Below are 27,569 nucleotides of genomic sequence, written 5' to 3' on the forward strand. Positions count from 1 at the left end.
ACGGTCCAGCTCGGCCATCTCTTTTGGCTCTGGTTCTTGCCTTTGTCATTGAACGAATTTGTTGGTCTATCACCTACTTGCAAGCCAAGCTACATCTCGACCTGTCGACAACTTTGCAAATGCAATGATGGGTACATTCTGGATAACCTTGAACCCGGATAGTCATGGCAGTTTGCCGTTTCAACACAGCGGAAAGAAAGAAAAAGGGCCCATCTAGCTGCTGCCTCGCGCCACCCAAGTAGCGTAACTTGGGAGCGCCGTGGCGTATCTATCAACGACTCACAAGAGGGGGTTTCCCGGCGGCCCTCAAACTAGCTGATAAAGAATAATGTGTTGGCAAAACCTCTTTTTGTGAATCCTCGGCGTGGGTTCAACGCTCCTCAGGACCGTTGCTAGGGCAGGTAATCATGTACTACCGTGATGATGGGTTCGTGGAACACGCGCGCTGTCAGGCCAGCCACGCTGGATATCGTTGCCCGGTCAGGATGAATGAGTCAGAAGCCACTTTGTGCCCAATGTTGATCGGTGCATTGTAAAAAAATTATCTGCGTTTCCTTCTGATGCCTGCCTGCCTGCAGATGCAAACTACGGTGATAGCAAGGTGGGTAGGTAGCGTAACGCGTCTCCAGGCGTTCTTAGCCTGGGCATGCGTGGCACAGGAGGAACAGCTACGAATGAAGCAAGGCAAAATGAAAAAAAAAGGAGCAAAGACAAGGCCATTTCGTTTTCCCAATGCCTCAAGTAGAGGGCGGCTGGCCAGCTCGATGCAAGACCCTTTTACATGACACTCTCCGACATCGTGAGCGGTGTCTTGGAGGCGGGATTGCGGGTAGATTCTTTTTTTCTCCAACGGGAAACCACAGCGCCGTTGGGCACTGACCAATCGCGAGGACATACTATTGGTCCCGGGAGTCTGGTTCACGGCACGACGAGCTACGTGCAAGAAGCCAGTTGGCTGACTGTTAGCTTGGTCGGGCGCCACAAAAAGCCCAAGCCCAAAGGTGTGCAAAAAAAGATAAAAAAAAAACGCCACCATATAGAAAGGAGGAAAAAGGGAAGGTGAGGGAAGCGGTCAGAGTGTAAAAGGCCGGGGACCTGACACCAGAGAGTGAGACATGAAGACATGTTGAGGGGGCATGGGGGTTGTTGATGGTCCGAATCGTTCTAGAAAACGGCGTCTCGTTGGTCGAATGTACCAGCAATGCATGAAATACCTACTTAATTACCTACCTAGGTAGGTAGGTATGTAATAAGCAGGGCATGCAAAGGCGCTTGTAGACAAGGGGTTCCTCTGCTGGGAGAGGGGGAAAAAAAGCCTAAAATTGCCGAGTAGCCACATGCGAGCGGAGGTATCAATTGCGACGGCAAAAAACAATTAATTTGAGCGCGGGTCCAAGGTACACAAAAAGGAAGAGAAAAAAAAACGTTGGTACCAAATTGCAGATTATGGCGGGCAGTAAGTAGGCTGCGGCGACGCATACTGACTGAGTAGCTCCGTGCTTATTGGCGTCCCTTAGTTTGGGTGGGGAGACCAGGTCGAGAAAACGCCGGTGTGGCTTCATTTGTTGTGGACAAGGCCCGGCGGCTGGTGATACACCAAACAAGGCATGAGCCGAGACAGAAGTTCACGGAGGAAACCAAGTACTGGATGGTGGTGAAGTCGGCGGCTCGCGGGCCACGATGCCGTGTCGTGGGACAGCGGCAGCGCAGGGAACCAATGGATTGGTGTCGAAGCGCTCTGCGGCCCGGGGGGAGTCCGGGGCAACGCACGCACGCACAGGGTGGCGGGCGGTGGTGTGTGCGTTTTCAGATTGAGTGAAGAATGACGGTAATTAATAACAAGAAATAGGCACGAGTTTGGTACGTAAGAGACTTGTTTTGGGTCCAGGCGCTTAACAGAAGCAGAGCAGGCTGTGTGTGTGTTGGTGAAGCATGTGAGAGTCTCGAGAGCAGAAAGGCCGAGACGGGCAGTCTTGGCTGGTCATGATGGGAGACGAAAGAGGCTCTGTATTCTTGCATGCTTTAAATTGACGTGTCATTGCCTGTATATCGCACATTGCGATGATTATGCTCTCTTCCTAGACTGGTGCAGCTAATAGTAGCAGTGCATTAGCCTTGGACTGGTCTGAGGAGTGTTGGCAAGTCCTCTTCCCCACTGCTTGGCCCGAAGCTGGGTAGGAGACCGGAGCTGCGCCGCGTCCCCGGTCCCGGCGAGACCGGCGGCGCCGTTAATCTGAGCCAAAGTTTTTCTTGCAACAGGACCACAAGGGTCATCGCGTCCGTCCGCCCCCCCCTCCCTCGGGCCTGTCCGTCTGTCAGTCGGGCCAAGGAGGCAGAAACAGAAAGTACCCAAGAGGAAGGTGTCCAAGGTTGTCAAGGCAAGGAAAAAGTAGAATGAATGGGCCCCCGGGGGCGAAGCCGTCTGGCTCGACCAATTGTGTGGGATACGCCAAGGCGAACCGCTGAGGCTTGATTTTTTTTTTCTGGCAGCAGTCACGCTGACAACGGCCATTAGCAGCGGGGATAGCGCAGAGGAAACCGAACAAAGGCCATTTCGTCCGCCGTCGTCGGATAGCTGCTTTCCTGGACCGTCTAGTGTTTTGGTAGGCGCACGCCCTCGGACGATGGCCCAATCGAACACGAGACCCCGATCCTGAGGGGCGAAGAGAGGAAGGGGGGGTAGCGAGGGCCGAATCACAGGACTCTGGGGAGCTCCTTTTTTTTTCTTCTTCACTCTGCGTCTTCTCCCATTTCTCCCTTTGGCATGGCCGGAAAGGCTGGGCGCGTAGGGAGAGAGCCGGAGGGAAACAAGTCGTGCGTGGTTCGAGGGACGGGGTTTGGTGAAAGGAGCTACAAGACGTGCGGTTGCCCCGCCGCGAGAGGCAGACGAGTGGCTGTCAGCTGTCGAGCAGGCGCCGAGCGATCAGAGGGGGTCCACCAGGATTTATTCTACCCAATACTTATTTTATTATGTCCTGTTTGGTTTTGTTTTACTTGTATTGTATCCGTAAAATCTTGTCTTTAAATTTTTTTCCCTTATTTTTTTCCCTTTTTTTTAAGACTTTTTTTTTCTTTTTTTTTTTGCTTGGGCATGGCGGCTGTTTACCAGTCAACCGACAGCCATTCACCTACCTACAACAGATGACGGCATTCGAGTATGGATTATACCCGAGATAGATATGCCTCCCTTCACAGTCATCCTACATTCATATCAGTACTCCGTAGGTAGGTGCTTGTCGTCGATGCCATCGCCTTGGTCGACACCTGAAATCACGGGCTTGCCAGGTGTTCTATGAAGGACGACGAATCCTTGTCCCCCCCCCTCCCCTGCCCATGACTATTTTCATAATCCTGGCCTGGCCTGGCTGGCTGGCAGCTGGCCTCCAGCTTGAGCCCCGAACCCCATCTGCTAGTAGATATTCAGTACGAAGAGGAGGCCCGGGTCAGATGAGTGACCCGACTTACACCAATGCGCCGGCAGCCAGTAAGTACTTTGGCTACCTGCCAGCAGCCAGCAACCAGCCATTTCCGTCTGGCATCTTGCGCACTGGGACAGATGCTAAACACGAGCCTTTCGATGAAACCCCCTTGGTAGTATGGTAATTTATTATCTCTTGTTCAATCTGCTCCTTTGCCCCCTTTTTTTCCAATTACTGTCGTGGACTGTTCTCGCGCCAGTTGAAACGAGCGGGCGGCAGCGTGCATATCACTGCAATTATTACTATGGGCATTCCGGCAGAGCATGTCCTGTAAAGCACTCGCTGTAAGCGCTGTACAGATTACTTACTGAGCATCGGTATTAACGGACATGGCTACTGGTAGCTGCAGGGCTCGTCGGGCCTGGCGCAGGCTCAGCTCGGGCGCTGTGGCACCAATTCCCACTCCTTGTAGCGCTTGCAATGCACAGTACTAGGAGGTACTAGTACTCCGTACTTTAGTACGGATTTGTAAGTAGGTAAGTAGGGAAATAGCAAGTTATTAGAAAGCTGCTACGACCAAAATTGTAGCACACGCCCCCTTCCATCTAAGGTAAGTACCATCTAAGTAAGGTAATAAGTAGGTAGGTAAGTAGGTATTTACTCCGTAAGGGAGATATTAGGAGATACATCAGTAACAAGCAAGTTCTGCATACTGGGCATGTATCTTGTAAGGTCCTCGTTTGTCCTTACCAATTCCTCACTCCTCTCCTTTTCTTTTTCTCATTCTTTTCCTTTTCTTTTTTGCCTGTTCCTCATCCTCTTCTGGCTACCTCTCCGTCTCTCCATCTCTCGAATTGTCATCACGTATTCCACCACACCATCCACGACTATCCAGTCTTGCCAGTCATCTATCCATCCTCCACACACTCTCTTCTGCGCCTCTGCCTCTTTTCTCCTTTGCGACTCCACACATCCCACACACCCATTCAACCCCCCCCTCCTTTCAAAGCCGCCCAAGACACACACCCAAACACCAAACACCAAACACCCACCATCCATCCATCCACCACATCCACCCCCATCCATCCACCCACCGCTCGCTGCCGCTGGGCTGGCTGGACTGGGCTGTGCTCTACTTAGCCTCTGCTCTATTAGTACTCTACTCTCTGCTGTGCTCTGCGCTCCTCTTCCTCACTATTACTCGTCGCTGCCAATAATATACATAACCGCCAAAGCTGCCGCCTCCTTCTTCCACACTTGCCTCTTTCTCTTCTTCTTTTCCTTCTTCTTTTTCTTCTTCAAGGCCGACCCTGACCACTCGCCGTCTTGCTCCTTTGCTCGATCGCCAGCAGCCTTCGCTCTCTTTTTCAGCCCTCCTTGTCGCCCTTCCCCATCGCCCATCACCTATTCGTACCCATCGTCTCTCCGGCTGCTCGTTTGTTGTACGCGGCCCTTGTTCGATACCCGCCCACGTCATTACCCTCTCTGTCTTGGGTTCCTCGAGCCTTGAACAGAAATCCGTTTGCGCCCCCAACTCAAACTTTCACCCCATCTTCTTCTCAAAATGCCTGGTCCCAAACCCAAGCTTGAGGTTGCTACGCCCGTCACCAGCAACTTCCCTTCGGAAATCAGATCTGCCACCTCTGTCACCACGGCCACACCTCTCTCCAGCTTGAGCCTGCCCGGTGTCTTGTGTAAGACGGAGCCCGACTTCATCAAGACACCCATCAGCCCCCCGCCGGCCTACACAGATTTCCTCTCCAAGGCCATGTCCCTCAACTCGCCTATTGTGGCCCCCGCCGCCGACACCACGACGCTCAAATCCGCGCCTGTCACCAACGCAAGCGAAAAGCCCGATGACAGCGCCATTGCTACTGCTAGCAGCACCTCGAGCGCCAGCGCCAGCACCAGCGCCAGTGACGACCACTCAGCGTCGACGTCGCCGACGACTTCTGCCGCTACCAGCACCAAGCCGTCGTCGCCCGCCTCCGCGACGACTCCCTCAGCTTCGGAAAAGGCTTCGGCCGTGGAAAGGGCGCTCGCTTCCGCCTCTGCTTCTCTCGTACCCCCGAGTCCCTTCTCCAAGGCGCCCATGTCGGCGCCGCCTACGGGTCCGACCTCGTTCCCCAGCTTCAAGATCCCTCCCAGCCCGGCACTGTCCAATTTTGACTCGCCCATGAGCGCAGTGAGCTCCATGTTTTCTCCCTACAGCGGCCGCTCTGCCCGCTCCGTCTTTGACTGGGACGCCGCTCTCAAGGCGCATAACGCCGACCAGAAGCGAGCCAAGACGCCGCGCACCAGCGTTCGTCATATTCGCGAGGTTGTCACGAGGACCGTCACTTACACCCCGCGCATGGAACCCGCGCCCCGTGGCAAGAGACGCAAAGTTGAATAAATACTGACGACTTGCCCGCAAAACCCACAAGTCTCGACTGGTTTCGAGACTGACTTTCGCATATTACTGAGACGACGTTATGACAAACGCGACTGCTGCATGGCCAGTAGCCGTACAACAACACCAATATCAACTTGACCTTCTTGGGATTGCATATGAGCAAACTCTCCTTTGGCACCAGAGTTTTGTTTAGCCCATCCTGTTTTCTTATGTTTTTTTTTCTTATATTCATATCCAGTGTCTTTTAGATGATTTCTTATTTTTTTTCTTTTCCCTTCATCCTTTTGCTTTATACCTCCTGGGAGTTTTTACGGGGAGCACAAAAAACCACACAAGGATGACGCTTCGGTGCTAATGCGCTGGCCGATGCTGAAGGCATCCAACGATTTCACGCAATCATATTGGGAGAAGGATAGGCGCCAGGATGACATGACAGGCCCGGCAAAGTACTTGGGAGTTTCTATTTTTGTTTTCGACTCTGCCGACTGGTCTTTTTTTTTCTTTTTCACATGTCACTTTTTTATTTTCCTGCTGGATCGTATATTTGACATGGGCGTTGGAGACAATTTGGACGTGTGCGGCGGGATATGTGCGTCAAAGATGCAGTTGGCGGTGTGCATTGATGGCTATCACCGTCCACCTCTCTTTTAGTCTGATACCACCAACAGTCACAGACAGTTTAGGTAGTAAAGCGTGTGACTATACCATTATTACGCATGGATATATCTTGTTGATCAAATTTGAACCGTGATTTTGACCGAGTACAGCGATGGCCGTGTCTCAGCCGCGGGGGAAGGCTATGCAAAGTGGACGGGGCCGCCTTCCTGTCAAGTACCGAGCCGATATGAAGCCACCACTGATGCAAGGCAGCCAAGCAGACATGGGGGGCCAGAGGAAGAGAATCAACTTTCTCAGTCAGGCAGACTGAGAAAGCTCCGACTGAGGGGGGGGGGGGAAGCACCGACGTAACCGCGCGCTGGGGGGGGGAGTGGGAGGGGGCCGCAGAAGTTCCTCATCTCTTACAGGATTGCAGAATCTCTCTTTTTTTTTCTCTTTCCCCCCCTCTCTCGTTCTCTCTCTCTCTCGCGCGCGCTCTCAATCTATAGGTAGGTAGAATGGCTCAATCTATAGGTAGGCAGCCAGGCATGCACAGGCGGAGAGTTTCTCCGTGCGCAAAACCACGCATATCACAACAACCTCGTGTAGTCCACGCTACGCCGCAATAACGGCCTTTCTGCCTGCCTGCCTGCCTGCCTGCCTGCCTGCCAATGGGAGGGAAGATCCCCCTGTTTTTTGATCTGCCTCATTCTGCTGTCTCTGCTGCAGTAGTGCCGGCATATGGATATTTCACACGCAGACACACACACCCCTCGCCTTCCCCTCCCCCTCCGCGGGTCCAATCTAAGTAACAGTCGCTCTCGAAAAAAAAAAACACCCCTCTCTGTTGTGACGGTGGATCTCGTCATCAGCGGACAGGGATGTTGTTCAAGACAATGGAAACTGTGAGAAGACTCCAGAGAGAGAGACACAGACACAGATGGCGGGGGACGGCTTCTTCCCCCCCCCCCCCCCCCCCGCGCCTCTCGTCTCTACGTACCAGTAGGCGCTAAAACAACCCCCCAGCTATTGTTTTGAAAGGGCAAGGTTTCATTATGGCTCGAATATTGCAGAATGAAGCATCTTGTTTCTCTCTCTCTTTCTTTTTTTTTCTTTTTTTTTTTTTGGTTTTCACCCGACACATTTCCAAGCGCATAGTAGAAATCTATCTTGGGGGAGACAGTGGGGTCTGAAGAAGGTCGTGTTACTTACGGATAGTAGTCCTTGAAATAGGTGGTTGTCGGTCTTTTGTCAATTAACCCCTCCCCCTCCCCTCGTTCCTATAGTAGAAATGTTTTAAGCGTACCGAGTCAATGGGATTCGGAATGTGATGAAAGGGCCATATATCCCTGTCAGTGGGATCCAACCCGTCAGATTGGGGCGACGTTTATGCCTCCCGGGAGGGGGATTGACCCTGGTTTGGTGGGCTGCCTGTCTACCAGTACTGACTGGTCCGGTGCGGCGCGCCGTGGCTTGGTCTTTTGTTTCCCTCCACAAAGTACTTACGCATTACCCAAGTACGGTGGTGCCTACCTATACTCAAGCGTTCAAGCTCTGACTAGGTACTCGACCGTCTTCCTCTCCATGTTACCTACTCGGGACGTGATATGTTGTTTTTATTTGTGGAGATCCTTCGGTAGTTGCGAAAAGAGAAAATCAAAAAAGAAAAAAAAAAGGAAAAAGAAACAGAAAAGAAAACACGCACAGGGAACGAGTTTGCATGTTTCTTGCCATCAATGTCCGATTGCAATGGCGGCATAATGATGTGCATCCGAGTCCTTCCATCCCATCCAGCTGTTCTTGACCCAAACAAGTCAGCTTTGCCGGATGCCGGACATGTGCAGTGGAATAAAAGTGAAGCAAGACGAAGAGAATAGAGAAGCTGCCCGGAAATATTGGTTTCTCTCTCCCTTCTTTTTTTCAATGCGAGCCTTCATCTCCCTATCTTTTACCGCGCCTGCCCTCATATCGCCTTGCGTGCCAATGTGGTGATGTGCGTTTTGTAAGCCCGTGCAACACACATCAACTTGCTTGTTGCACAACTTATAGTAATGGTGGATCATGTATGTACATGTATATATATACATGTAGATATTTCTTGTACAAGACTTGTAAAATCTTCAGCTTCCTGGGCCATCACGTCAACTGTAACACATGCACAGCCAGTCGTGCTGTTCTTGGGTGCCTTTTCCCACACACACTCGTTCTCTGTCTTGTGGAAAGCTCATGACCAAGGGCAAACTTGTGATGGACTTGACAGATTAAACGCTCCTTATTTCGTCAAGAAAATTTACGTTGCAATACCCCCCCCCTCTCTCTATTACTTCTGGTTTAAAAGCCTTCTGCCCTTTACTGATCCGTCTGTTTCGTGTCCTTTTACTGCCGCATTGGCGTATCGCCAGCCATCAGCTTTTGGTTCCTCGATGGAAGGGGGAGGGGAGGGGAGGGGAGGGGGCCAGCAGGCAAAGGTCGAAACAGGACAGAACACACCGTCGCGCCTCGGCAGATGTCTAGGACGACCCTTGTCTCTTCAAGTTCCCCTCTCTGCTGGATTGCTAGTTACAATGTTATCCCTGCCTTGGCGGGGTGGGAAGACTCAGGGAAAAAAAAAGGTCCTCCACGTGGGATCAAGGCCTGGTTTCATCTCGATGAGCGTCCCAAAGAGCTCTCGACTTATACCTGTTGATTGCAGACGGTTCCTTTGCTCTGTTCAAGGGCTACAATCACGAGCTTGTATTCTTTTCTTCCTCTTCTTCTTCTTTTTCTTTGCATTACTTACACAGTTTCCTGGATTTCTTTCTTCTTTTCCTGCTTAAAAATGTATACTGTAGAAGCCATCTACAAGCGCTCATCTCGCGGCCACCTTGATGCGACGACTTCTCTGTCCACACCATACACGTCGCACGGCGTGCTCAGGTCACTTGCACAAATCGGACAATCCCTGCCACTGTCAGCGACGCGAGTGTATCCCCAACCCCGGGAGTTGCCTCCCACGAGAACACACACGGCACAGACAGGTCTTGTCATCCATCCCTGGACAGCTTGGTGAAGAAGCCTTTGCCCCGTCCTCTCACCACGCACCCCCCCTTGCCGGACTGGACCAGTCAGTAACGAGCTCTAAGCGCCAGCGGCCGGTTTCGAACTGGCTTCATTGGCTAGTGCCTCTGCTGCAGCTCATCACCCACTACAGCCAGCCTGAGCTTCTTGATTGGCAGGATTGGTAGCTCCTTAAGCGCCCGTCATGGTGGAACCACAAACCCCGGGATGAGGTGGTGTGGAGCCCCCTCGTCGCGCATGGCCATGTCTTGCCCAAGATTTGGGGATTTTGCTAGTCCTAGCTTGGTTTGGGGACCCTCGTTCTTGTAATCTGTATGAGCTTTTCGACTCGTTGTCTCGTTGCAACTGTTTCTGCTACCTCACTCGGCTTCTTCCCGTCTAATAGTATTGTCTTTGCGAGGGCCGCTCTCCGATTTCCACCCCGCATGGCCAAGCCTGATTTGCCCTGGGGCCTTAGCCATCACGGACCCTTTGGTTGTATTCGCATCGGCTCCCAACGGAGAATGTCCGATGTCTTTGGTGCACGCCCGAGGACAGGAAAATTTGTAGAGCTGAAAGATGCTCCAGTCTAGCAGTACTCTTGAACTGTAAAAACTTGAATGATAGCTGCATGTTTTATCGCGTCCACTTTCGTGCCTAGCTCGACTTGGATCCCGCCGACAGACTGCATTAGACAAGACCCGTAGCAAGTTAGACGCTACTGTACTATACGCCGGCCGGCTTTGTTTTCTCGCCTCGCAGATGCCGTCCACCGGCGTCCAGTCAGCCTCGATCCCTCGCGCTGCCGATGTGGCGATGGTCTCAGGATAGAGTCGTAAGCCCGAGAGAAAGCCTTCCTCCCCTTCTCGCCACAAGTGTAGTGGTGCGTCTGCATCAGTCTGCCATCGCAATGCACCAGACAATGGGGTCGATATATCGCGCTGCGGTCTGCTCTTCCACAGACATATGACACCTTCTCGAGCTAGTGTCATATCAGTGTAAACCAATCACTCCACTGTCACTCTCCTGCTCAGACAATACCACCCTACATCCTATCCTACCTCCCGCGTAATTCGCGCGGTCATGTGCCTATTCTCGTACGCTTGCTCCTTCTGTGAAGCTGTTGGAGGTTGCGCCACTAGAATACCATGCGGTATGGTGCAGTGCCAGCCTCATTCCACCTGCGTGTCTCCTTTCTTTCGGCATGGGTCGAGACACTTGGGTTCTGCCAGTCATTGTCGCCGCCGGGTCGACATGCCCTCGAACTCGGCTGCGCGCAACTACTGCCGGTCACACTTCTCTGTCGGGCTTACACGCATTGTGCAGTCTGTTGAGACTCAAGAGATCGTCGTCGCCCCTTCAGCCCACTTCACGAACTTCTTTGGCGACAGCGTTGCACAGAGCCACCGTGACCCCCGCTGCTGTCAACACATGAATCCATACTCGCTGCGTCTCACTCAAGCGGTCATTCTCGCTCTTCACCTCCACAAACATCACTTCTCCCTTGCGCTGCTTCGAGCTGCCCTCGGCCCGCTCCTCGGTACGCCACAGAATCAAGTCTGGTATACCGCCTCCCCTCTGCCTGTACTCTTGTGCCATGACTTTGCAGATGGCCGCCAGAGCATCCCCGTCAAAGCACCTCACAAGCTCTACCAGATCGTCGATTTCATAATCCCAGTTTAGCCCCACTACCGCTGTCCGTCGCTCGTGCTCTCGCTCCCATACAGTCCGGACCAGGTCCTCGGCTCCGCCATTCTCAATCTCCACAAGCCTGTGATTGATCTCGGAAGCCCTTGTAGCGAAGAAGACATCCGTGTGTAAGTCAAGAGGGCACGTCTGAAAGGCCGTCTGAAAGACATTGGGTATATAGAGGAAAAGTATGTCAAAAAAAAGATATGCAAAGAGTGTTCTGACGATACGACCTTCAGAGTGGTAACCCTTCCATCCATTTGCACGAAAGTGGCTCAAACACATGTCTTCGACGCTGCATTCGCCCTCTGAGTCTAGTTCGTCAAACCAAATCGTCTTGGTAGGAGCACCAGTATTACCTTCCTTAGACACCGTCTCCCTCTTGAGCTGAATACCCTCTACTGTGATCTCGAGAGGCTTGGCTAGCGCGACGTGGCCAAAATCATGCTGAAGTCGCTTTGGTATACGCAGCTTCTTCTCCAATTTCAGGAGCCGCTTCTGTAAGCCAAAGTGGAACGTCAAATGACAATCGGAATCCTGAAGCGCGATTTCGCAAGTGGCGGCCGCCGTTTTATTCCATTCCTTTTTTCGCCGGTCCAACTCTGCTGGCGCACAGGGCTCACCCAGTCTCGCCATGTAATTCTCTTCAAGCAGGGCTTTCCGCTGATACCAATCGCCCCGACGCGCAAGATGAAACATCTTTTGTTCGAGAAGCTCCTTCAGCAAATCATGCTCCCGTTTGTATTCTTTAAATTTCCCCATGGCATAGCCTGCCTTGGTGAGGATCCGTGTGTATGAATGGCCTGGATTAAACCGTCTCAAGTATGCCCCTTCTCCGAACTCGTAAACGGATCGCTCCTTGCGTTTCTCTTCTTCCAGTAGCTTCTTCCAACGAGGATATATAATATCATATATTTCAAGGATCCGTTGGCAACCCTTGTCAAGTATCGCTCCACTGCCTTCCAAGCATAGATCAATCTCGGCTTCCAGTCGAATGGCGGCCTCAAACTCTAACAGGTGCGCCCGAGATGCAAATATAGTGCTGGTGCGGCAAACGATGTATTCGGGAAAGTTCCTGCGAGCAATCTTTGCGAGAATGATAGTCGTCAGGGACTTTTCTGTCCATTCTGTCGACCGGTAGAACACAAGATGCACCCGCTCGAACAGTTTGAACACGACAGAGGATAGTCGGATACATGGCCCAAGTATATCTGTCACTTTGGACAAAAACATGCTTCTCTGTTTCGAATCTTCTCTCTCCAGCTTCGGGACTGAGCGACTCGAATCGTCAGATCCTGTAGAATCACGGCTGTTTTGCCTGCTAAGGCCCATATCCATGAGACCGGTTTGTTTGCGACTCATCTGAGTTAAACTTCGTATCAGTTCGGGTTTCGTTCGCCCTTGGATTTTGGTATCCTTAGCAAGGGTTTTCAGTTCATCCAAATAGAGTAGCGATGCCGCCTCTTTCATGTCAGTGAGCAACAGTTCGGAAGAGTCGGCGAATGTAAAGCTAGACCCCAGCCTCTCATCTTCGACCTCGATTCCATCTACCTTACTAGTATGCGAACCTTGGGATGCACTGGCTGGAAGAGACCTGCTCTGCTGCAATGTAGAAATTGGCACCTCAAGGTCCGCAATGTCGTTGTAATAGCCTAAGCGAGAAGATCTGTGCCAAGCAGCTGTCTTTCTGAGAAAGAGGCGTACGTACCTACTGTTTGTCAGCGATATTTACGCCTCCAAGTTTCATTCGACGTACAAATACTGCGATTCATAGTCTAGTGCCTTCCATTGGTCGAAAACACCGAGTTCTTGCTCGTCGAACAGCTTTGCTTCTTCCGCGAGCACAGTATCCAAAGCTAGGTTGAAAGCATCCACGTAGATCGAACTCCTGCCCTTAATCCATAGCGGATTAGTCTTTTCTGAAGTCTCTGGTACCACCTTGGCCTGAGATGATTTATATTCCTCGTATGCTTCCAATGCAGCCTCGTCTGTCTGCAGCGCGGGCAAGGCGTTTTCGACGTCTGTAGATCCTCGAGCTTGGTCTTGAGCCACAGTAGCCTCCCAATCATTTTCTTTGGAATGTTTTTCTTCATAGTCATCGACGGCAGACTGCTCAGATTCTTCAGAAACGCCAGTCGTGTTTTCATCCCTCTTCACTCGTTTTAGTGGAGGGCCAGCTTTCTCGGCGTCAGGGGTTGTATTTAAAGGCACGGAAGAGTCGGCTCTTGGTGACAGTTTCTTTATGAATGCCTCCATTTCAGACTGTCCATACTGAAACACGACCTGGAAATTTCTCAAAAGCGCGAAAAAACTTTTCAAGTAACAAGGTCGCGGAGGGTGAGGCTGAGACGCGTTCAGACACACGTTCACATACGCGAAGTCAGGTGATTTTGTGAGTGAGAGCTTGAGCTGCCCCGCCAATTACCCGGCGCAAAGTCATGGCCTTCCAGACCGGGTCGCGTCCTCATCGCTATTCACCAATTGAAGTCCAAAACACAAGCATGGCCGACGAGAGCAATACGCACGAGCAGGCACCGGATTCGGCCGTTCAGACTGCCGTAAACGGAGCTGACGCAGCTACTGAATTATCCAGCCTCGACACACCACAAAAGGATGTGGTCATGGCGGACGCAGCAATCGATCAAGCTGTAAATCGCACCTCGCACTTGACCTTGTAACAATTCTGACGTTTTGATACAGTCCCCTGCCCCTGCAAATGCTGCTGCGAGTCCAGCGCCGGCTAGAGTGGGCACGCCTGCCCAGGCTTCTCGTGCTCCTTCAGTGCATCCAGATCCAGGATTCACTATACCTTCCGAAGCCGCTCCCCATGGAGACTCTACTCGACGTTACTTGAATACGAAGGTTACTGGAGCTCTTCTTGAGGGAATGAAGATGCTGGCCAAAGAACAGTGGGTTGAAGCGGCAATTGTAGCGCCCCCGCTATCAGATACTAATGACATATCCCAGGCCTGACGATCCGCTTCGGGTTCTCGGTGAATATTTGATACAGAAGTCAAAAGAAATTGAGGGGCCGAATTAAACTGTCGAACAGACAATTCGAAGTCTTGTACCACTGAAGAACCGTGCATTTTTGAGGCGTTCTATAGGATTCGGGATATTTCACAGCAACGATACCAGCATGTAAATGTATATGGTTTTTTAGTAGGCAAATTGCTATTGGTTTGAGCATTCGGCTACCTTCATTAGTCCGCTAGGACTGACGCATAAGCATCATGGCTATAAATGCAGGTGTATTTTCTTTTCCATAAAAATTCCCCCCAACTCCAAACCAGCAAGTCCACAGCGGCGCGGCATGAACTCGACTAGGATTTTCTCCGTTTAGGCGACAATGGTGCTGGCGGTGGCGGACTCGTACTTCCAGGTGGGAGGAAGAACACCGACGGTCTTGTAGTAACGGGCCAGACGGTGGATACGGGACTCGATGAGAATGAGGCGGAACTTGGAGTCCTTGTCCTTGCGGTTGCGCTCGAGGTGCTTGCGGACGGCAACAGCCTAGGGGCCAGTTAGCAAATAACTCTGATACCACAGCACCATGATATGAGCGCCCATGGTCATAGCTTCATTGCGTACCTTCTTGATAAGCATGTACAGGTCCTCAGGAAGCTCAGGAGCAAGGCCTATAATCACTCTGTCAGTCAAAACCGCACAGAGGCATGAGATGTGTGTCTGTCTCTTCGCAAGAGATCAAACTCAAATTGGATGTCCATCGTAGGGTCCATTTTTGTTCAGGGATTCGTACCGCTCGACTTGAGAATACGCAGAATGCGGTTACCTGAAAAACGGCAAAAGTTAGCAATCGAGTTCCTAGTCCAGTCTCAAAAGTCGAGACTCCCTCGACCAAATTTTGTCGCAAAAACATACCAGTGACAAGCTTGACCTGGGAAACGCCGTGGGAGTCACGGAGAATGACACCAATCTGCGAAGGGGTAGCACCCTTTCTGGCGAGCTTGCAGATCTGCTCAACGACCTGCTCGGGAGTGGTCTTCAGCCAGCTAGGGGCGACGCGGCTGTAGGGGAGGGCGGAGGCGGAGATACCCTTGCCCTTGCTGTGAAGTCTACCCATATTGTCGGTGGTTGTCGGTTGTCGAGTTTTGACGTTGGAGGAGTCGTGATGGAGTTTCCTTGGGCTGGGCGCGATGAAGTTTGAGAGGGCGGTCCACGAGCACTAGACAAGCCTGCGTTGTGTGGAGCGGTGCAAATTTTCGCTTAGTTAGGGCAGATTTGTGCGCGGTGTGGTTGGTATTTTTGGACTAGCTCCCTTCGGCGTATCACCACGTGACGATAACTCATGTGAATTGATGGGTCCTCTTGCTGCCGTTTGTCTCCGCCAATTTTTCTCAACCTCGCGTCTCATTGTCTGTTGTCCTCACGCTTCTTGATGTACGACAGTTTGAGGGAGACGGTGGAGCACAGAGAACTTTTCTTGATTGTAAGTAATGCTTTTAATTACACACAATTCAACATCAACCCCCCCTCAACATGATGATACGAACACATTGTTTTATTCTGGTACCTCTTAAGTTAGAGGGCTCTCGGGCTCTCACTGCACTTATTGGACTTCTGATCTCACTCCATCTGCCATATCAGAATTGCAAATCTCAGCATCACATTTTTGCTAACCTGCAAGATAGGGATTCTCATATAGTGAACTCTCCATTCGTAGCGAACGATCTCCCGGCATTGAAAATCACGACTTTGACGCCAACCAAGTATTTCGCCCCAATTCTCTCCTGACATCACATATAGTCCTCTTGGTAGCAGGTCATTCCCCAGTAGCTCCTAGATCTCCTGATTTGCTGTAATCCACGATTGTACAATACATTTTATTTGAAAAGAAAACAAAGGAAAGGCTCAACTCGAATGCAACTGGGCATAATGGTCAAAGCTGTTAAGCTTAGCCCGAGCAACTTGATCCCGTTCAGTTTTGACCAGCCCTCTTCACCAGGCACCAACATCAAAGTTCTCCTATCAAATCCGTTAGCAAGTTAACCGAGGGAGATACGTGTGGAAACTAAAAACTTGCCTCGGGGAAGTACGTCGTCACAACGGTTCTATCGGCAAACTTCCTGCCTGCCAACGCTTTGAGTGCACTTGTAGTAGCGTCTACAGATTCAAACTTGACAAAAATGCGGCCAACACCGGCTGATTGCCGGCTTCCGCCAGCCGGACGTGGAACTTTGAGATCGAGAATCGTGCCGTACTTGGAGCATTCGTCTCGCACGTCATCGCAGATTTCTGTGATTATTGTCAGCAGAGCTACTTGAGTGCGGGACAAATCAGAAATTATCATTACCTTCGTAGTCATCGTTATCAAGGAGCTCCTCGGCTGTAACCATGTTGAGAAGCTGCAAAACCTTGGTGGCTTCGCTTCCATTTCCCTGGCCAGCAAGGTTGCTGATAGCATTAATACCAGCATCGAAGTTGGCCACTTGCGTTCCACCAACACAAGCCTTGACAACTTTGAGCTTCTTGCCGCCAACATCCATCCCGTTGAGAGTGTTCAGGGCTGGCTCGTTGGCATTAGCAGGTTCAGCATATTCGGCAAACGCGATGCCCTGTGATCTCGGTTAGCATACGTGCAGGGATAGAATGCGAAGGATACACACTCTCGATTCTTCAGTGCTTCTGTCTTTGACGAGCACAAATGCTTTGGGTTTGCCGAAGGCCGCCAGCAGCTCTAATACCTGATCCTCGGTGAGGAAAGGTGGAATGTTTGTAATGCATAGCTTATGGATGGTGTCGGGTACCGCATTGGATACGACATCAGGGTTGTACATAACATCATCTGCAACGGCAGGCATGACGTAGTCCTTAGGACGGCGAATGCTGAGTCCTGGTGTGTCAGCCTCCATGGAAGATCCATCTAGAGCAAGAGCAACTGTGGCGTCGCCGGTGTTTTTGAATTCCAGAACAGCAAAAGACCCGTCATTCGAGAGCTGGCTTAGCGCGCAAGGGTCTGTAGCTTCAATGACATTGAGGCCGTTTAGCTGCAGGTTAAAAAAGGCAACGAGTGCGTCGTCCGTCGTTCCGCTGGGAATGTTGGAAACTAGAAGGCGTTTGGCTTGTCGCGAGTTGTTGGCCTTGAGTCCAGAGCTGCTGACCTGGCCACCGGTAGGTTGGTTCATGAAAGCTTGGAGCTTAGTAGGATCCATCTGCTGTTGTCGCGGCGCGCCTGGCAGAGGGAACATGCCCGACATTTTTGCCTGCTCCGACGTGACGGCCTCATATCCGGGAGGTTTGATGTCCCATTGTGTCATACGACGCTTGCGTTCGAGAACGGGAATGATATCAGTCAGGTCAGGCGTGGGTTCACGGCGCTTAGGGGGAGAAGGGCTTCGGCGTTCTTGCTGGCGCGCAAATCCGTCATCACGGCGGTCTCTGCCGCCTCGACGATGTTCATCAAAGCCGTCACGATCGCGCCTGCCATGACCGTCATCATCACGTCTAGCATCGCGGCGCGAGCCAGCACGATCTCTGTCCCACTCTCTCTCGGCTCGACGGTCGCGCCCGCCACCCGAGTATCGCTCCTCGCGCTCCCTATCTCTATGGTTTCTGCTGGATGCGTATGCATCGCCGTCTCTGTCTCGTTCGCGGCGGTGGCGGTGATCGGGGGAGCGCGAGCGCCTTCTGTCTCGGTGTCTGTCCCGTCGGTCATCGCCGCGGTCACGACGATCACCACGGTCGCGTTCGCCTCGGTCGCCTCTGTCGCCTCGGTCGCCTCGGTCGCCTCTATCGCCTCGGTCGCCTCGGTCGCTTCGGTCGCCTCGTTCTCCTCGCGAGCCCTGTTTTGTCAGAAGGTAATCACAAAAATTCGAGAAATCTCGCTTCATACCTGATGATCTCGCCGGCTGTCGCCCTCTTTCGCTGCAAGCCTGTTGTCAGCTTTGGAGTGGTTGTAATGGTAAACAGTTGGCTCACCTCTAGACGAGTAGTTGTCACCGTTCATGATGTCAAAATGATATTGCGCCTGTCAATTGCACGGCGCTTCTCCTTTCTTGATGGGGTGGGAGCTGAAGAGCGGCCTGGAGTCAAAGAAGGTAAAGGCAAAGTCCGCGTCTTGACGGCGTACAGTCCGTGATGCTGGGAGCTTTTCTGCCAATTAGCGCTTGTCTGTTTTAGGTTTAGTTTAAGTTCGCGCTTCTTGCTGGCAGGCGGTCTAAGTACAGTGCCATGCAACAAAGGGAATGCAGCAAGGGAAATTGAACAGTGGTAATAATAGCCAAAAGATAGCAACAATAATTTAATTTACTTGGTTGAATAATCTACTCTTTCAACTGTCGTTTGACTAGTTTTCTGCATTAATGGCAATTACCCGCCATCGGCCCTCCTTTTACTAGCTGCGAGACGTACTACCAAGCATCTACATACCTGTATCCCAGATGGTCCGCTAATAAAAATCCTACCTACTTACAGCGTGCTTTGTGCCCTTGTCGTGTCGCCACCAAGTTGCTCATAGAGACTCCCTACCTAGGTAGGTAGGTAGGTAGATACCAGCCATCTCCATGTCCAGCTCCGTTCCTTCTCTTACACCGTCGCGCTTCGCAAAATTCACCAGGGTGCTGTCCACTGCCGGAAAGACTACCCGCCAATTACCGCAATTGCGCAGTCATGGCCATAAAACGTGCCGTCGAGTGGCAAAAGCTTCCCGTTACACTCACGGAGCTTTGCATCGACACAACGCTACGATGCGGCCAATCATTTAGGTGGCGCAAAATTAACGATGAATGGTATCGTGGCTCATATACTGCTTTCCATTTACTCCATCATACTGACGATAGAAGGACTTGTGCCCTGCATGGCCGTATACTATCCCTGAAGCAGGATCCCAATCATCTTCACTACCGGACAACCTGGCCAGGCTTGAGGAAAGACCTCTCTATGCGTTCCGCCTCTGTAGAAAACGATGACACAGAAGAGCTTCTACAGCATTACTTCAGCCTACATCTTAACCTGGCCGAATTGTATGAACAATGGTCAAGGGCGGACCCCAACTTTGCCAGAAAAGCTCCTGAATTTGCGGGTGTCCGTATATTAAGTCAGGATGCTTGGGAGGCCTTGGTAGGCTTTATCTGCAGCAGCAACAATAATATTTCCCGCATTTCACAAATGGTTAGAGAGAAACAGCCTTCCTGTTGCAGATTGCTCAGACTAACCTGAAGCCAGGTTCACAAACTCTGTATACATTACGGACCACTCATAGGCCATATTGGCGATGAGCCCATTCATGATTTTCCAACCCCTGACGCTCTGTCCGGGGACAAAGTTGAGAGTCATTTGCGAGAACTTGGGTTTGGATATCGCGCGAAATATATTGCGCAGACTGCTCGCGTCATTGCCAAGGAGAAGCCCGCAGGCTGGCTTGAGACCCTCCGAAATCCAGAATCCGCTCTGAAGACCGTTGGCATGGTTGCGGCCGATTCAGTTCCAACCTATAAAGCAGCCCACGAGGAGCTGCTTGCTCTGACAGGTGTTGGACCCAAAGTTGCAGACTGCGTGTGCCTTATGGGACTCGGATGGGGAGAATCCGTCCCCGTTGATACCCATGTTTGGCAGATTGCACAACGTGATTATAAGATGGGAAAGAGTAAATCTAAGACGTTTAACAAGGCGATGTACGATGCGGTTGGCGACCATTTCAGAGCGATCTGGGGAAGTTACGCTGGATGGGCGCACTCCGTGTTATTCACTGCTGATCTCAAATCCTTCGCTGATCGGCCACCGAAAGCAGAACCTGTTTCTGAGGGAGAAACATCACCCAAAGAGGAAAAGTCTGGTACGGATTCCAAAAAACGAGTCAAGACGGAAATCGCCGTTGAGGTGAAGGCGGAGCAGGTAGACGCCGTTTTGTCAAGTATGGAGTTACCCGCTAAGAGAAGACGAACGCGACGTCGACTGTAATTCCAAGTGGTGACGAACTCTCCACACGAAATGTATCTCTAACTAAATTTTGAATATATAATTAACTTGAAAGTGTTTCCTTTTCTTTGTTTCACTTTTCCTCCCGCCTTGGTCTCGTCGCAGAACTGTAATCTGCGATTCCACCACAACGCTATGGTCATTTGGCTGCGGTAAATCCTCGGAATTGACCGCCCGACGCTCCCAGCATTTTTTTTTTCGCCCCCTCGTGTCATACTCGCCTCTCAGGAAACTTCAGCACAAGCTACCTGTCGCACATCAACTTACCCATGCGCAACTTTGGCGCCTTTATCGCCCCTTGCACCTTGGAACCGGGATGAGGCTGGAATAAGACTGATCCAAGATGTCTAACGCGGAATTCGAGACAATCAAGAAGCTCCAACAGGAGCGCAATGCTGCCGCTGCCGCTAAGAAAGGAACGCGTTCTTCGACTCAACGGACAGACTTGACCAAGCAAAAGCTGACCGACAGCGCCGACACCGAACTGTACGATAATGATGGTGGCGACAAATTTGCTGGCTATCACACGAGCCTCCCTATGGCTGATGATGACGACGAGATGGACGGCGCGGATACCACGCGACGCCTCGTTGGCCAATATACAGCTTCGAGCGAAATCATCAATGAATTCGCACGAGGGGACGGGGTTGAAGAGGACGATATATTGGCAGGCAAAGGCGAGAAGAGTAGCCGCATTGCCGACCGTGAAACCGACTACCAGAAGCGCCGCTTCAACCGTGTACTGACGCCGACTCGTGCGGATCCATTTGCCGAAAATCGACAGGCTGGCGCAGCTGAAAATGGCACTAATTATCGCGAGATTATGGAGGAGCGTGAACTTGAACGCGAGGAAGAGCGAGTACGACGCGAAATTCAAGCAAAGCAGGAATCTGGCGACGCCGATGCGAGGCCCGCCTTGGCTGACGGCGACAAGGAGAACACAGAGGCGGGGTCTACAGAGGCTGTCGCTGCAGGCCGCAAGCGCAAGAAGAGATGGGATATTGGTGCAAATGATGAGGTTCCTGCGGAGGAGACAGCCAAACCAAAACGATCCCGCTGGGACCAGGCACCTGCTGTTGGCGGGCCGCTCGAAGGCGATGCTCCCAAGAAGCGCTCTCGTTGGGACCAAGCTCCCTCTGCTACACCCATGGCCAACGCCGGCCAAGCTACGCCTGCTCCACAGTCTCAATCTGCCATGCTCCCTGCAACCTTTGGAAGTGATATTCGCAATCTACCCATCAGTGATGAGGAGCTGGACCTGCTCCTCCCTGGTGAAGATGAAGGATATAAAATCCTACAGCCGCCTCCCGGATATGAGCCTACCCGTATCGCCCCTCACAAGATGGTTGTGCCAGTCGAACAGAGTGGCTTCATGATGCAAGACCCCGATCAGGTTCGTCTTGGAGGCAAACCCATGCCCGCTGAGATACCTGGCGTTGGAGACTTGCAGTTTTTCAAGGCTGAGGATATGGCGTACTTTGGCAAGCTCACGGATGGCTCCGACGAAAATTCGTTGTCGGTCGAGCAGCTCAAGGAGAGAAAGATCATGCGCCTGCTGCTCAAAATCAAGAACGGCACGCCGCCCATGCGAAAGACGGCACTTCGACAAATTACGGACAATGCGAGAAACTTTGGCCCTGGGCCTCTTTTCGACCAAATCCTGCCCCTCCTTATGGAGAAGACTCTCGAAGATCAGGAGCGTCATTTGCTCGTCAAAGTTATTGACCGTATTCTTTACAAACTCGATGATCTCGTGCGACCATACGTGCATAAGATCCTGGTTGTCATCGAGCCACTGCTCATTGACCAGGACTACTATGCTAGAGTTGAAGGTCGCGAAATCATCTCAAATCTTTCCAAGGCCGCTGGTCTAGCAACCATGATTAGCACCATGCGACCCGACATAGACCACGTCGACGAATACGTTCGAAATACCACCGCCAGAGCTTTTGCCGTCGTTGCTTCTGCTCTGGGTATCCCCGCCCTTCTTCCATTCCTCCGCGCTGTTTGCCGAAGCAAGAAGTCTTGGCAAGCACGCCACACTGGTGTCAAGATTGTGCAGCAGATTCCCATCCTCATGGGATGTGCCGTTCTACCTCATCTCAAGGGACTCGTTGATTGCATTGGTCCCAACCTGAATGATGAACAGACAAAGGTCCGAACAGTGACTAGTCTGGCCATTGCCGCTCTTGCTGAAGCTTCGAACCCATATGGTATCGAGAGCTTCGACGATATCCTGAATCCCCTCTGGACCGGTGCGCGCAAGCAGCGAGGCAAGGGTTTAGCTGGTTTCCTCAAGGCTGTCGGGTTCATTATTCCACTCATGGACGAAGAATATGCCAACTATTATACTAGTCAGATTATGGAGATTCTGCTAAGAGAATTTTCCTCGCCCGACGAGGAAATGAAGAAGGTTGTTCTCAAGGTTGTGTCTCAATGCGCTGCTACCGAAGGTGTCACTGCTGGCTATCTCAAGGAGCACGTCCTTGATGAGTTCTTCAAGAGCTTCTGGGTGAGGCGTATGGCGCTTGACAAGCGCAACTATCGTCAAGTTGTTGAGACAACGGTCGATATTGGCCAGAAAGTTGGTGTCAGCGAGATTCTCGAGCGAATTGTCAACAATCTCAAGGATGAAAGTGAAGCCTACAGGAAAATGACCGTCGAGACTGTCGAAAAGATTGTTGCCAGTCTCGGCGCTGCGGATATCGGAGAGCGTCTCGAGGAACGCTTGATTGACGGCATTCTGCACGCCTTTCAAGAGCAGAGTGTTGAGGACATTGTCATGCTCAATGGCTTTGGCTCAGTCGTTAATGCTCTTGGCACTCGATGCAAGCCGTACCTACCCCAGATTGTCAGCACCATTCTTTGGAGACTGAACAACAAGTCGGCCACCGTTCGACAGCAGGCTGCGGATCTCATCTCGCGAATCGCAATGGTCATGCAACAGTGTGGCGAAGATGCTCTCATGGGCAAGCTTGGTGTTGTGCTTTATGAATATCTCGGCGAAGAGTATCCTGAAGTACTGGGATCAATTCTTGGTGCACTGCGTTCCATTGTTACGGTTGTTGGCATCACACAAATGCAGCCTCCTATCAAGGACTTACTGCCGCGCCTGACTCCAATTTTGCGAAACAGACACGAGAAGGTCCAAGAGAATACCATTGACCTCGTCGGACGTATCGCTGATCGCGGTCCTGAAAGTGTAAATGCAAGAGAGTGGATGCGCATTTGCTTTGAGCTCCTGGACATGCTCAAGGCTCACAAGAAAGGTATTCGCCGTGCCGCGAACAACACGTTTGGTTTCATTGCCAAGGCTATTGGCCCCCAGGACGTGTTGGCGACTTTGTTGAACAACCTGAGAGTTCAGGAACGTCAATCACGTGTCAACACGGCTGTTGCCATCGGTATTGTTGCAGAAACTTGCGCTCCTTTCACGGTTTTGCCCGCTCTGATGAACGAATACCGCGTTCCAGAGCTCAATGTGCAGAATGGTGTACTCAAGTCCCTGTCATTCTTGTTTGAGTATATTGGAGAGATGGCCAAGGATTACGTCTACGCCGTCACACCACTCCTCGAGGACGCCCTGACAGATCGCGATCAGGTTCATCGTCAGACTGCCGCCGCTGTAGTCAAACACATTGCCCTTGGTGTCATGGGACTTGGATGCGAAGATGCTATGGTTCACCTGCTGAATTTACTTTATCCCAACCTGTTCGAGACCAGCCCACACGTCATTGACCGCATCATTGAGGCTATCGAAGCCATTCGCATGGCGACTGGCCCTGGCATCGTGCTCAACTACGTCTGGGCAGGATTATTCCACCCAGCACGCAAGGTGCGCACGCCGTACTGGCGCTTGTACAATGATGCATATGTCCAGGCCGCTGACGCCATGGTCCCATACTATCCAAATTTGGAGGACGACAAGATTGATCGTCCCGAGCTGGCTATTATTTTGTAGACAGCAGACAATCAAGCCGTATGCGGCTGCACTGGCCTCTGCTGGGAACACTGAAACTCTCACAAGCGACATCATTACAGCACACTTTTTTCACACAAGACATTGGCAAATTTTTTTGTAAATTGGGTTTTTTTCTGCTGTTGTACCATATAAGACGAACAGAAATGGGGGCTCGCCAAAAACTCATCTCCAGCATAGGAGTCTGGAGATTTCATGCACATGGGCGTTTTCTTGTATTGCCGTGGCAAAAAAGGTTTACTGGTTTTATGTTTTTAATGTAACAACTACTTCTAATGCAACGCTCTGCAGCGCAATTACGTGACCAGCATTCCTCGGGAGACAAGTTAGGACACAGACGAAGTTCCAGATGGTGAGGTACTACATTCCAGAATTCCCATAATCCGGAGCGCGCAGAAGATCCCCCCAGCCACTAGGAGAATTAACGAGGGCCAAGCTTTTCAGAGACATTCAAACGAGCCGGAAATGAGGTTCTCGAAGAGAGACGCGAAGCGCTTTCTACCCTGTCTTGGAGAACATGAGAGGGGGGTAGGGTGGCGATTGAGATGCGTCATGGGTTTGAAAAAGGCACGTCCTTCTAGGAACTCGCAGTGGCTTCCGGAATGCCGTGGTTGGTTTCAATCTTGTCGTCACTTGATTGGCAAAGAAAGAGCACGGCCAGCCCGTCCGTCATATTAACAAAAAAAAACTGACGCGGGTGTATCGGAAGCAACATCCGGGTTTGGGGTCTTCTTCAGCTCCCAAGATGGCTGCCAGTCTCGGAACCTGATGCACCAGGTTTCCAACAGCATCAACAGCAGCATCAACAGCAGCAGCATCAACAGCAGCAGCATCAACAACATCAACATCAACACGCCAAGGGCAAGCATTGCGAGGGCGGGGGGGCGCGCAAAGAAGTACTCAGTATGGCAACAAGAGCAAGGCAGCACAGGCGGAAGGAAGGTGGGAGGGGATATGGGGGGGGGGACTGGAAAGAGAAGAATGAAAAATTGATAAAAAAAAAAAAAGTCCCGATGCCTGACGCCACACTTTCAACCAGGCGTGGGAAGGTGAAACGTGCGTCTGATTGTCTCAGGCTATTTTACTCTGCAGGGCTGCGGTGAGCGAGAGCACAGCCTGCCATTCGTTCAGCTTGGCAAAAGAAAAGAAGCACGAAGAAAAAAAAAAACAAGCTCCCAGCAGGGGGGAGGGGCGAGGAGGGCGTTGTCCATCTGCCGTGTGTGAGTGAGAATGCGCACAACACATGACTTTTGGGGGGAGGGGAGGCCAAGATCCAGACTGGGAGGGGGGGGGAACCAAGTTAAGTTTCTTGCGTGGTGTCGGATAAACGAAGTCGCATGGTATTGCATGAAACTCGGCGTTTTCCCTCTCGTCTTGGCGTTTCTTGGTCGTCATTTTTTTTCTTGTTTTTTTTTGCCTCTCGCGTCCCCTGCTTGGGTAGGGAAAGGGGGCACAAAGTTGGGCGTTATTGACGTGTTGCTTACGACGACTGCAAGATGCATGCATGGCGATGCAGAGCAAGGGGTGGAAGGGACGAAACAAGAATCAATGCAGGACAGTCCGAGTCGTTTCCATGCATCGCATGAGGAGGTCTCGCTTTCATCGTTCTTTTTGCCATCATTAGGTTCCAGATGGCCTCACCACTTTCGAAGTGAGACTTTGCTCCGGCGATGCAAGGAGGTTCTATAATGCGATGAGCTTTCATGATGATGATGATTTCATCACATGAGAACAAGAAGAAGCTCGGAGGCGGCAAATATATACATGTATGTATAGACATATAAGTGTGTATAAATCTAACCAGCAAACTTCCAAGCTGCAAGACACTCTCCGATATCCGCCAATGTCGTGTCTTGGCGCGGCTGTGCAACATCTACCCGTTGAGGCGATGCAAAAGATTCCGGGCCGAGTCGCCATCCCGCGTGATGGAAATTTATCCTTGTGCCCTTTTTTCTTCTACACGTGCTCCGCTGACAACCGGAGTACAGTCGATATTGGCAGCATTACGACACTTTCCGCTGTTGGGGCATCTGGCGAAAGTCGTACACAGCAGCTACCTCGTCGAAAAACTTGGTATTCTTCACGATCAATATCCTTTACCGTGAAAAAATGATGATTACTATAAATTTCCCATCATTGGCCGTTTGTTCAGGTTCTCACAATCATCATTCTGTTCCTGAGCTGGGCACCGCCGCCCGTGTTGATGAGCGGTAACGGCACCGGAGCACGCATGAGAGCAAGGAAAAAGGACGCCTCTGAGCGTTTTACCTCCCGGGTAGCTACCAGGGCGGATATGCGATGCCCCAAACTTATTTCTATACGGATTACGGAGTACAAAGTGGCCCGATGCGCAGGTACACGAGCAGACGTAATGGACTCGGTATCCTGGACACAGCCTCCCATGCTCCCTTTTGTCAAGTCGTTGGGACCGAAAGAGCAGCTGCCCAGGTGTATGCTGCAGGGGGCAAAAGGAAAAGAAAAGAAAAAAAAAATGAGTTGGACGCGTAACAAGGACGCCCCCAAACTTTGGCGGCGTAATTTCGAGGCGGTTGTGAGAAAAAAAAACCCCTCGTGTACACGCAATTTCACGTAGTATCACGCCCCAACCGCATGGAGAAGATTCGGCGTTAAACTTGAATGCGGCTCCAAAAGATGTTATTCTTGCGAGTTTTTGGAACGTGTTGGTTGGGTTTTCCCGAGATGAATGTCAATCACTTCCCTTCGCGAAAAGAAGCACAAGTCTTGGCTTTTGGTGGCGCGCGGTTGCCAAGGCACTGGATCATCCCAACGTCGGGAGATCCGCACCATCAAGCGACGATCAACTGCATGCCAGCCAACCAGTATGGCACAATGATTTTCAAAGAGGAACTTTACGCAGTGGGTTTGGTGTGCATCAGTCGCCGAGCCCGTGATGATCCGCGATTTCGCGCGATTGCGTTCGCCCATCGCAGTTCATGGCCAAGTTGAACACGCCTCTCTCTACGTAGGCGACTACTGATAGATCCTCTCCGTCTATCCGTACACTGTGAGATGTCGACTTACCGGGACCTGTATAGAGTGCTTTTTGGCGTGGTCTTGGCCGGCCGTTTTAGCCGCTACGGAGAGATGAATTGGGGAGTAGCATCGCCTTAAAGAGGGCCCTGGTGTACTTACTTACGGAGTACTTAGTATGCTGCTGGAAATTAACCGGCATTCTCTTTTGAAGGGGTCCCTTCTCTGCCCGCAGCGCGCTCTGATCAGGTCAAATGCGGGTCGAACAGACAACGTGGGAGAAGTGTAACCAGGTTGTTGGCAATAGGCCTCGTCTGCTTGCTCTTTCCTATATATAGATCAGTTCTATCAGTGATTGATTGTACCGCGAGGTTTGACGTCGCCACCTCCATCTCGAAGTTGCATACTGCCATCTATATTTCTGCACTGACAACGTCCATCGCTGACGTTAGGCCTGAGTCTTGCGCCGGTGCAGCCATATTTGCTTTTTCGTCATCGTGTCTGTTATATATTTCCTTTTGCCGGC

General features: G+C 51.5%; 7 protein-coding genes across 7 annotated transcripts; 4 read left to right on the forward strand and 3 right to left on the reverse strand.

Annotated features, from left to right (window-relative positions):
* Window positions 1-4,983: 4,983 nt before the first annotated feature.
* On the forward strand, window positions 4,984-5,814 carry V2A60_005219 (uncharacterized protein; the record flags this gene model as incomplete). The annotated part of the gene is made up of 1 exon (XM_083256531.1): window positions 4,984-5,814. The coding sequence occupies one exon, from the start codon at window positions 4,984-4,986 to the stop codon at window positions 5,812-5,814; it is 831 nt and encodes a 276-aa protein (XP_083112657.1).
* Window positions 5,815-10,806: 4,992 nt separating this feature from the next.
* Window positions 10,807-13,392, reverse strand: V2A60_005220 (VRR-NUC domain-containing protein; the record flags this gene model as incomplete). Its single annotated transcript, XM_083256532.1, has 2 exons — window positions 10,807-12,844; window positions 12,893-13,392. The coding sequence occupies 2 exons, from the start codon at window positions 13,390-13,392 to the stop codon at window positions 10,807-10,809; spliced, it is 2,538 nt and encodes an 845-aa protein (XP_083112658.1).
* Window positions 13,393-13,574: 182 nt separating this feature from the next.
* On the forward strand, window positions 13,575-13,990 carry V2A60_005221 (uncharacterized protein; the record flags this gene model as incomplete). Its single annotated transcript, XM_083256533.1, has 2 exons — window positions 13,575-13,810; window positions 13,837-13,990. The coding sequence occupies 2 exons, from the start codon at window positions 13,575-13,577 to the stop codon at window positions 13,988-13,990; spliced, it is 390 nt and encodes a 129-aa protein (XP_083112659.1).
* A 485-nt stretch (window positions 13,991-14,475) lies between these two features.
* On the reverse strand, window positions 14,476-15,220 carry V2A60_005222 (40S ribosomal protein uS15; the record flags this gene model as incomplete). The annotated part of the gene is made up of 4 exons (XM_083256534.1): window positions 14,476-14,649; window positions 14,728-14,774; window positions 14,897-14,929; window positions 15,019-15,220. The coding sequence occupies 4 exons, from the start codon at window positions 15,218-15,220 to the stop codon at window positions 14,476-14,478; spliced, it is 456 nt and encodes a 151-aa protein (XP_083112660.1).
* Window positions 15,221-16,095: 875 nt separating this feature from the next.
* On the reverse strand, window positions 16,096-18,103 carry V2A60_005223 (uncharacterized protein; the record flags this gene model as incomplete). Its single annotated transcript, XM_083256535.1, has 6 exons — window positions 16,096-16,122; window positions 16,181-16,392; window positions 16,451-16,712; window positions 16,764-17,939; window positions 17,990-18,021; window positions 18,076-18,103. The coding sequence occupies 6 exons, from the start codon at window positions 18,101-18,103 to the stop codon at window positions 16,096-16,098; spliced, it is 1,737 nt and encodes a 578-aa protein (XP_083112661.1).
* Window positions 18,104-19,263: 1,160 nt separating this feature from the next.
* Window positions 19,264-20,055, forward strand: V2A60_005224 (8-oxoguanine glycosylase OGG1; the record flags this gene model as incomplete). Its single annotated transcript, XM_083256536.1, has 3 exons — window positions 19,264-19,266; window positions 19,321-19,333; window positions 19,358-20,055. 3 exons carry the CDS (start codon window positions 19,264-19,266, stop codon window positions 20,053-20,055), a joined length of 714 nt encoding a protein of 237 aa, XP_083112662.1.
* Window positions 20,056-20,416: 361 nt separating this feature from the next.
* V2A60_005225 (U2 snRNP complex subunit HSH155) lies at window positions 20,417-24,034 on the forward strand (the record flags this gene model as incomplete). Its single annotated transcript, XM_083256537.1, has 1 exon — window positions 20,417-24,034. The coding sequence occupies one exon, from the start codon at window positions 20,417-20,419 to the stop codon at window positions 24,032-24,034; it is 3,618 nt and encodes a 1,205-aa protein (XP_083112663.1).
* Window positions 24,035-27,569: the final 3,535 nt, after the last annotated feature.

Source organism: Cordyceps javanica, chromosome 3 (assembly GCF_051103115.1).
Source record: "Cordyceps javanica chromosome 3, complete sequence".
Taxonomy (NCBI): Eukaryota; Fungi; Ascomycota; class Sordariomycetes; order Hypocreales; family Cordycipitaceae; genus Cordyceps; species Cordyceps javanica.